The 10,764-nt window shown below is 39.4% G+C and overlaps 1 protein-coding gene across 2 annotated transcripts in view; it reads right to left on the bottom strand.

Moving 5' to 3' along the window:
* Positions 1–2,056: 2,056 nt before the first annotated feature.
* The window catches only part of LOC140151500 (uncharacterized), a 31,699-nt gene continuing 22,991 nt past the window's right edge, over positions 2,057–10,764 (bottom strand). Inside the window, exon 8 of one of the 2 annotated variants that reach the window (XM_072173858.1) lies at positions 2,057–2,801. In XM_072173858.1, the coding sequence (XP_072029959.1) occupies positions 2,764–2,801 (38 nt within the window). In that variant the 3' untranslated portion in view covers positions 2,057–2,763. Of the gene's footprint in view, positions 2,802–5,031; positions 9,311–10,764 lie in introns of those variants that run through there. The other variant, XM_072173859.1, reaches the window with a different exon arrangement.

Raw genomic sequence — 10,764 nt, 5'->3', positions numbered from 1 at the left:
TGTTGTTCGTCAGTGATCGTTTTATGTTCTTTTTATGTCCTGCTATCATCCGCCAAATGCGTTTCGTGTTAGGTGATGTTCGTTAAGTCCGTCGGCAAGTTTGTGCATGCACAAAACTTGAAACGGAGTGTACCGAATACACATGTTCGGTATTTATCCGATGTGTGTTCGTATGGTGCTGCATATTGCCGGAGTTTGTTCGCTCTCCTTTCGTTCATGTTCGTTCTTTGTTCGTTGCACTCGGCCCGTGTTCGTTGCAAACACGTTCCTGTGAGGCCTTCACCCCCCAAATATTCGGTGTGATGTACGTTGACCCAGTCCGTCTTAGTGTCACACTACACCGGATCGGTCTTCCGTACAAGAAACGGACGGTATTTTAGCAAATCCGTTAGTGTTCGTCAATGTTCGTTTTATGTTCTTCATATGTCCTGCTATTATCCGCCAAATGCGTTTCGTGTAAGGTGATGTTTTTTTAGTCCGTCGACCCTCCGTTTCAAGTTTTGTGCATGCACAAGACTTGAAACGGAGTGTGCCGGATACACATGTTCGGAAGTTGTCCGATGTGTGTTCGTACGATCCTGTATATATTCGATTGGTTTGTTCGTTATTCTTTCGTTTATATACCGCAGGTGTTTGGGAGGTTTCGCAGGTTTGTGTACCGGATGTAGGCCTATGGCGAACATGTGCATCGATCATGGGGGGGCTCTTTTTGAAGGGTGTGGGACGCAATATCTAAGGTGGATGTCCCTGTTGGTGCCACATGCGACGGATTCGCCGGTCATTAGTCGGACGTTGAACGATTGAATATAAGACGCCTGCAGGATTATCAGCGGCCACAACGCATAGAGAGACGAACGGGAATCGGACCCCTAAATCCGGTCATTTGTCGGACGTTGACCCCCAAATCCGGTCATTTGTCGGACGTTGAACGATCGAATATAAGACGCCTGCAGGATTATTAGCGGCCACAACGCATAGAGAGACGAACGGGAATCGGACCCAAAATCACACCGAATCTTCTGCCGGACTGGTGATTTTTCCACCGAATAAAATATTTTTGTATTCGGTGATGTACGTTGATCCAGTCCGTCGTAGTGTGACAGACCTATAAGCGATGTGTTGGCAAGCCCTTCGGCAAACCTGCGACCGTGATTCTCTCTCCTATCATGGAAGAAAGAGATATGATGCTCCTATCAATCAGGGACTCAAGCTCAATAGTCCGCAAGGCCTCATAGGAGGTAAAATTTTGGCCCAGCGTAATCCTGAATGTACGACGTTGCAGCCGTTCCAGGGTACTACTTTGACCAGTGCGGTGAGGTTTAGTCTCCTCCACATTCGCAAAACGGTATGTGGAGCCTGGGATCACACTGACGGCGGAGGAGAATACTAGAGCGTGAGCACATTTTACTATGAACTTGGGGCATCACAACACGTGTTTTAATTGGTGTCAGACCTATTATAATGATACGATAATTATGCCCCCAATAATGGCTTTCATTTTAACCATTATTTGTTAAACTGCTATTTTTACTTTTTGAGAAATTAATGAATTTATAAAAAACTTTTCGGAGATCGGTACTTTAATTGCCCAACCCGTTAATTCTATCAAGCATTATAATACCTGAACAATCACCGCCATTTGATCGATACAGAATATATTGTGTGCTCAAAATATAATTTTAAAATTATAAACCCGCGAAGTTATATATGTGCGTACTTTGTATAGCGACACGGGAATAACATCATATAGGAAGCAAAATGGCCGCTAATGGCCGCATGCTGTCTAGACCTAGGCTATATCATCCGAATTCGTCATGTGATATCAGTCGCCTATCCCATCGTTCATTATTCCTGCTTTGACCAACTGAGAGTGACGAGTGCCATATATCAGCATATTCTAAAAGAAGGCGAAGGGGGAGCTTTGTGTGACCCCCTCTGCGCATTAGAAATGTTTTTCAAATAATATTGAATTCTAAAAGATTAAATGTGCAGCAAATTAATGAAGATAAATAATTGAGAATTATGTAAACCAGTCTTGAATCGTATATACGTTGGCCAATGTGTTTTCCCGAACACGTGATTTGTTAACATGTGACACAATTACCAATATTTGGAGTCATTGGTGCATTTACTGTCACACAGTCGTAGTAAATAGTAATTTCTTTACCTGCTTATAAAATCAATAATTAATGGAATCAACTACCACATTTATGCAAATGGCTGTCAATTATATGTATCTTTTAATCCTCGGATTACTGTCGCTGGTGCTGCCTACAACATCAGGCATTTTCAGTTAACTGACATTGAACTCACTATTGGTTCATCTAAGATCACGCCATCCACTGTCGTCAGAAACGTCGGTGTCTATTTTGAAAGCACAATGTCATCAATTCTCACACCGACAATCTTCGCCGATGTATTTTATTCCACACGTATTTTGGCCACATTTCTAGAAGAGATGGTGACAGCATTGTGAAGATAATATGCAAGGCCACGTAGAAGGCAGTCGTAGAAGAGGTAGACAGAAGCTTAGATGGACTGTTGGAATTAAATCTTAAATCGTGACGTGAGTTTCAGTCGCCTTTTCCATAATTCAAAGTTCCCTGGTAATCGTTGTGTCTTTGGAGCATCATAATTCACTGCCAAGTAGATGATAAATAACAGTCAACAAAAATACTGTGTGCCTGAACATAGACTGCGAAGCGAAAGGTACAGGTTCCATACACTCTAAAATTTCGTTGGTTCTTAGAACACTCCCGGTGCTTATGGTATCATCGCTTGTGCTTCTTGTTGAGTGTAGTCTGATGAAAATAATAATAATAATAATAATAATAATAATAATAATAATAATAATAATAATAATAATAATAATAATAATAATAATAATAAATAAATAAACAAAGACAGATATGTCATAATTGGAACCTGCAGTCAACAGCTGCATCTTTTAGCTCGAATTTAAGACCTCATTTGTTGAAATTGTTCTAGGAAGATGCCAATTAAAAGTTGCAGTTTGCTCCATTGAACAGGGCTCCATTGCAAACCCTACTGATGTATACACAAAGCATTCGCGAACAGGAGAACAAGCGCCGTGCTTCTATTAACCCTAACACTGACCCATGCTTTTTGGTATCGGAAGTCAGAGAAGATCCGATTTTTCAAGAAGAAGAAGACTTTTTGACTTGGCACCCCCGGGATTCGAACCTTTGACCCCTCGCATGCCAAGCGAACGACCGCGGACCGGTAGCTGCTCGGGTTATTGCTGCCCGGCCAGCAATTCCGTGAGCATATCACACTTCGGGTGATTGCGTCATCGCAGACCCTGGGATGCATGCATGTTATGAATTTTTCATCGTGGTATTTTGTGGTTTTACTGGTGTTAGGGGTAATGGACACTCTAATCTGGAAAAATACATGTATTTTAACCCTAACACTGACCCATGCTTTTTGGTATCGGAAGTCAGAGAAGATCCGATTTTTTCAAGAAGAAGAAGAATTTTTGACTTGGCACCCCCGGGATTCGAACCTTTGACCCCTCGCATGCCAAGCGAACGACCGCGGACCGGTAGCTGCTCGGGTTATTGCTGCCCGGCCAGCAATTCCGTGAGCATATCACACTTCGGGTGATTGCGTCATCGCAGACCCTGGGATGCATGCATGTTATGAATTTTTCATCGTGGTATTTTGTGGTTTTTACTGGAATTCTTGACCTGCATCATTATCCCCACTTGAAATCCAATGGGCCATCGAGAACTAAAAAGAGAACTTTGGTTGATATAGTGCACACGTTAGACTCGATCGATTATTGACAAATTCCACACAACCATGGAAAGATGGATCTGCGGACTCTGAAGTTGCTATCCTTCCCGATAAGGATAGTGTCCGTCAGTACTACTGCTCAAAACCTGTTGACTTTGTCAGTAGGTGCATGACATGGATGAATTGAATGAAGGCTAACCAAAGTAATAAATCATGTGGAGATGCCTTTAATATTACCATACTGTTGTGGGCCAATTTTGTCCTGGATATCCTCCAGCAACCAGTCAGTGATGAACATTTCACTGAGTTTGAAAAAAAACCCGTCTGTTAAAGAGAGGCCTGAGCTTATCAAGCCCTATGAGGTTTTGATTTTGGGCATTGGTACCATGGCACTTTCCCATCGGGTGGGCGCAAAACCTTCAGCATAAGAGCTGTTCAGAATATTGGTAAAGGATACATTGATTTTTGAGCTCAGCATAAACATCCCACATCCCATGATTCCAAGGTTTGAATGATCATTGATCTTATCTGTTGATGCCACTTCCGTGGCTCAGTAGCTTTCTTACTTTATTTGCATATACCATTTAAAAACCATTTAAACTAAAAATATCTCGGGCGTTAAATGTTACTGGGGTATTGAATTAAATGTAAACTTTCTTCTGATCCCTAAAAGCTCAATTTTGATGGCGAAAATGTCGATTGGGTCAAGGACCTTAGTGGACAATCCCATAGCCAGGAATGGAGGCAACTTTTTCAACTTGAAGACACTAATGTAGTTCCAGTGTCAGAGACTTTAAGAGAATCTGCTAAGTGAAAGTATTCCCAGAGGTTAGGCTAGCCTCGGAATCATCCCGATGTTCGGAATAACCCTCCAACGTGTAATAAAACAACTACGCAATAAGTGGAATAGGATGCTACTTGAAAGAAAGATGAAAGGTGTAAAAAACAAAAGAACAGTTACCAACTCTTTAATGACGTGCAAAAAGCTTGCAGGGGAGATAGACCAAGTTAATAACAAAAATGGAGTTTTAAAAACATCCACTGAGGTGATGAAGTGCTGGGTGTAATACCTATTTAGCAAACACACACTCGGAATTTGCAAGCATCGAATTCATCATGTTTTATGATGAAAACGGGTAAATGTGAAGCTAAGAATAAGTCTCAAACATCTTGTGGGCATACCATAGAACGAAATGTCATATCTCTCTCTGTTCATGTGCTATTCACAGAGAATCAAACACAATTTAATTTCCAATTGCACATTTATTCAGATTTCGTTTATGTTTAGAATACAATTTCAGGTGATAAAGTTTAAAAGGATATTGCGTTATAAAGCCTTTAACATGTGCTATAATATACATAGATCTGATAATGAAAAATTATACATTTATTTTAAATATGTTTTTCGTAATTCTCGCACCCTTTAGATATGGTGTAATTCGTCAACTTTCAGAATATTGATGTCTACACTCTATTTATAATTTACACCATAGTACAGCAGGAAGCTGCAAGAAATTAGGGATATTATTACATTATGTTGTATCTTAATTCTATAAGACAATAGATAATATAAAATACACTATATAATGTAGATCAAGATATGATACCAATTAAAATATATTAATATGGTATTTATATTTCATGAAAATAAATATAATGTGATGAACTAAGATATAAGGTATAAATAACATTCATACATAATATTTTGAGCAATTTACAATACAAATGTGTCTATAAAACATTAATAAACACGAAGATTAAAATGATGAATGACACAACCTTATTCTATAAACACAACCTTATTGTGTTTAAAGGGGGTAACCAACGCTCTGCAGGGTCAATTGTTCTATTGTTTCCGCTTAGAGCGCTGACATATTGGAAAATGTTGCCAATCAATATTCATGAGAGTGTACATTCATCGTCCAGTTTTCGAAATTGGGTGACTGGGCGTTTTAATAACGTAACGAATAAAGTTATTGACATCATCGAATGCCTTTATTCATTAGCATGAGCCCCATTGTTATTTAAATAGCTTATTTTTATTCAAATTTTGTCTCATGTCTTATAGCGGGCGGTAGTCATGGCATGCAGAAGGGGCGTGGCTAGCTTGCAGGCTTGTTGGGTGGGTGGAATGCCTATCACCTTTCTGTACAGTATAAGCTGGTATATTTCGTATACCATATCGTTATAAAAAAGTGAGTATCATATTTAATGTATTACGTGCATAAACTTTGAAAATTACCTGACTTTTTTAAAGTATAGTATAGTATAGTATAGTATAGTATAGTATAGTATAGTATAGTATTAAAATCAATATATTGTGTAAAAACAACTAAAAGCATTATATAAAAAATTATATAAAAACATGAATGGAAGAAATAAACATAAATAAAATTAAATGGCATAAAATGGAATACACAAGTAATACGACAAATTCACACCCCGGATTCAAACTATTGCACATTATATAAAAATTAAAGCTGAAAGTGCGTGCATGCAGGATAAAAGCCGCACTACTTGTTCTAAAACGCAGCTGGGAGTAATGATGCGCATTGTGGAGATTGCGAGCATGACTCACCTGTACGGTAGAGGAAGAAGTTATTGGTAAGCGATGTGTTGGCAAGCCCTTCGGCAAACCTGCGACCGTGATTCTCTCTCCTATCATGGAAGAAAGAGATATGATGCTCCTATCAATCAGGGACTCAAGCTCGATAGTCCGCAAGGCCTCATAGGAGGTAAAATTTTGGCCCAGCGTAATCCTGAATGTACGACGTTGCAGCCGTTCCAGGGTACTACTTTGACCAGTGCGGTGAGCTTTAGTCTCCTCCACATTCGCAAAACGGTATGTGGAGCCTGGGATCACACTGACGGCGGAGGAGAATACTAGAGCGTGAGCACATTTTACTATGAACTTGGGGCATCACAACACGTGTGTTAATTGGTGTCAGACCTATTATAATGATACGATAATTATGCCCCCAATAATGGCTTTCATTTTAACCATTATTTGTTAAACTGCTATTTTTACTTTTTGAGAAATTAATGAATTTATAAAAAAACTTTTCGGAGATCGGTACTTGAATTGCCCAACCCGTTAATTCTATCAAGCATTATAATACCTGAACAATCACCGCCATTTGATCGATACAGAATATATTGTGTGCTCAAAATATAATTTTAAAATTATAAACCCGCGAAGTTATTATGTGCGTACTTTGTATAGCGATACGGGAATAACATCATGTAGGAAGCAAAATGGCCGCTAATGGCCGCATACTGTCTAGACCAAGGCTATATCATCCGAATTCGTCATGTGATATCAGTCGCCTATCCCATCGTTCATTATTCCTGCTTTGACCAACTGAGAGTGACGAGTGCCATATATCAGCATATTCTAAAAGAAGGCGAAGGGGGAGCTTTGTGTGACCCCCTCTGCGCATTAGAAATGTTTTTCAAATAATATTGAATTCTAAAAGATTAAATGTGCAGCAAATTAATGAAGATAAATAATTGAGAATTATGTAAACCAGTCTTGAATCGTATACGTTGGCCAATGTGTTTTCCCGAACACGTGATTTGTTAACATGTGACACAATTACCAATATTTGGAGTCATTGGTGCATTTACTGTCACACAGTCGTAGTAAATAGTAATTTCTTTACCTGCTTATAAAATCAATAATTAATGGAATCAACTACCACATTTATGCAAATGGCTGTCAATTATATGTATCTTTTAATCCTCGGATTACTGTCGCTGGTGCTGCCTACAACATCAGGCATTTTCAGTTAACTGACATTGAACTCACTATTGGTTCATCTAAGATCACGCCATTCACTGTCGTCAGAAACGTCGGTGTCTATTTTGAAAGCACAATGTCATCAATTCTCACACCGAAAATCTTCGCCGATGTATTTTATTCCACATCAGAAATATCTGGCGAATCCGGAGATTTATTGATTCAGACACATGTCATCACACAGTTCGTGCTTTGGTCATTTCACGCCTTGATTACTGCAACGTGCTTTATACTCGCCTGTCATCTAAGATTATGAGCCGTTTACAACGCCTACAGAACAGCGCGTATTAGATCATAGACCATTTATGCTGCTGGTCGTCGAACTGAAGCTGCGCGATTAATTATGCGCTGGCATGGCTTCATTTTCTAGCTGGCAAAGCAGCGTGATTTGTCATTCGGTTTGTGTGCTTCATAGAACAACCGTGATTTAGTGTCCCCCCTTGATGAGAGTTCATAAGAGCAATGTGAGGTCGATCGGTTATAACAATGCTGGACCTAAGATAAATATTTTCTAATGCGTGTTCGTATAATGATAGGTTTAGTCTCATCCGCCTTCACGGAACGCCAGTTGGGTTTCTCTCACTTGTGGAGTGAGTGGATGATCACACCAACGGCTGGTCCGATGATCTAATTCTAGTTCAAAAGTCACTGTCATATTCCATAGAAGTACTACAGAATACATTTTATGCTCAACTTATAAACTAAAACTGTAAAAATGTTAACTTATGTGTATTTGTATTAAAGTATTACGATCTGTGGAGGAGATACAAATAAGCAAGTGAAGGTGATGGAGAAATTGTGGAACTAGTTAACACTTTCAACTTTCTGGGATCACTTATAGACAATGCAGGGGCAGTTCACAGGAAATCAGAAGACGCCTAGCCATGGCAAGATCATCGGCAATGCTTGCTTTGACAGATATATGGAAAGACAGAGGCATTTCTAAAGCTACCAAGATTCATATTATGGATGCTCTGGTTTTCCCGATTGCCTTGTATGGCTGTGAAACATGGGCAGTTGGAATGACTGATAAGAAAAAGATCTTGGCGTTTGAAATTTGGTGCGGCCGGAAGATGCTGAGAATATCGTGGAAAGAACATAAGACCAATGAATTTGTAAGAAACAAAATTGGAGAGCATGCTTCCATGTGCCAAACAATAGATCGTTTTAAACTGGCGTATTTTGGCCACATTTCTAGAAGAGATGGTGACAGCATGCAGCATTGAGAAGATAATTATGCAAGGTCACGTAGAAGGCAGTCGTAGAAGAGGTAGACTGATGGAATTAAACAATTAACAGGCCTTTCTCTCGTCGCAGCCTACCGTCTGGCTCAAGACAGAAGCTGCTGGAATACCATCATCAACAGGGTCACAAAGGGTCAGTCATGATCCATAGGACCACGACGACGACGATTACGACACGCGTACGTAAATAACATCTGTAGGACCCAAAATGGCCGCTAATGGCGCCTATCGTCTAGACCTAGGATACCTATTCTTAAATCGTGACGTGAATTTCAGTCGCCCTTTCCATAATTCAAAGTTCCCTGGTAATCGTTGTGTCTTTTGAGCATCATAATCATAATTCACTGCCAGGTAGATGATAAATAACCGTCAACAAAAATACTGTGTGCCTCTGAACATAGACTGCGAAGTGAAAGGTACAGGTTCCATACACTCTATAATTTCGTTGGTTCTTAGTACACTCCAGGTGCTTATGGTATCATCGCTTGTGCTTCTTGTTGAATGTAGTCTGATGAAGAAAATAATAATAATAATAATAATAATAATAATAATAATAATAATAATAATAATAATAATAATAATAATAATAATAATAACATTAGGTTTTGGCGGGGGGGGGCACTTCAACTTTGGAGGTGACGCGTATGTAGGGCTGTTAAGACCCCTTTTCAGCATCGCTGTCACCCAAAGACCCCATATTTTTTACGAACACATGCTCTGTCACCCGAAGACCCCTATTTTTCTATTTGATCTGTCACCCAAAGACCCTTACAAGTTCAATTTAAACAGCAACTTTCATTTTTCACTGATTTTGTTACTTATTTTGAAAAAACAATGAAATTTGAAGCCATTTAGAACTAGAAATTCGATTTTCGAGGTTTTTTGGCGCTGTTTCGGCTCTCACCCAAAGATTCCATTTAAAAAAGGTCATGTTCTCACCCAATGACCCCATATTTTTTACATTTTGCTCTCACTGAATGCCAAAAATCATGCTCTCACCCAATGACCCCATATTTTTTACATTTTGCTCTCACCGAATGCCCCTTGGTGCGAAAGTGCCAGCCCTACACCTATATCCATTTCATATTGAAGTGCCCCCCCCCCGGGGGTTTTGGATCACCGTTTCTTTAATTCTCAACCAATTACAACAATAAGGTTTTTAATCAGAGCTAAAGAGTACAGGTATTGGCTGCTTGTTTTAATTTTGACATACTTGTCTTTATTTAGGATATACAGAGGTGAACACAACTAGTACCTTATTTTTTTTGGCTTACTGTATATATACACATACCCCGGGGGCACCCAAAAGTGACGGTATGTGCCTGTCAATAGCCCCCTCTTTTGAAGTCGGCTATACCCGATGACCCCTTTTTATTTTAAAGTCATACCCGATGATCCCCTTTTTTTTAGTTGCGGCTACCCAATGACCCTCTTTTTTGGTTGCGGCTACCCAATGACCCCCTTTTTCTAGATTTTCTAGAATAGCATCATCAAAATGCAACAAAAATAATCCCGAAACTATCAAATTTTGCTCCATATTTTCAAAATTATGCCGAAAATTTTCTACCCGATGACCCTTTTTTTGAAATCTTATACTCAATGACCCCTTTTTTCAAAATCTTATACCAAATGACCCCCTTTTTTATTTTGTTTGTACCCAATGACCCCCTTTCTTAAAATAACTCTTTGAACCCGATAGGCCCCTACTTCACGACGCCAGTAGGCACATACCCGTCGCTTCTAAAGTTGAGTGGCCCCGGACACATACAGGGTGTCCCAGAAAAAATTACCGAGCAAATAAAATTGAACGTAAGTCGAGAAATAGACATCAGAATCAAAAAATTTAAAATGTATCGCATAGCTTGTTTTGTTGTGCATCACATACGAAAATTGTATTTGATTCGGTTGACTGGTTGCGAAGAAATGAACGATTACATAATGTGTGCATCAATTCAGTTCATT

The sequence above is a fragment of the Amphiura filiformis genome, chromosome 4 (assembly GCF_039555335.1).
Source record: "Amphiura filiformis chromosome 4, Afil_fr2py, whole genome shotgun sequence".
In the NCBI taxonomy this organism is placed as follows: Eukaryota; Metazoa; Echinodermata; class Ophiuroidea; order Amphilepidida; family Amphiuridae; genus Amphiura; species Amphiura filiformis.
The sequence above is the reverse complement of the archived record's forward strand: the minus strand, read 5'-3'. Positions and strand labels throughout refer to the sequence as shown.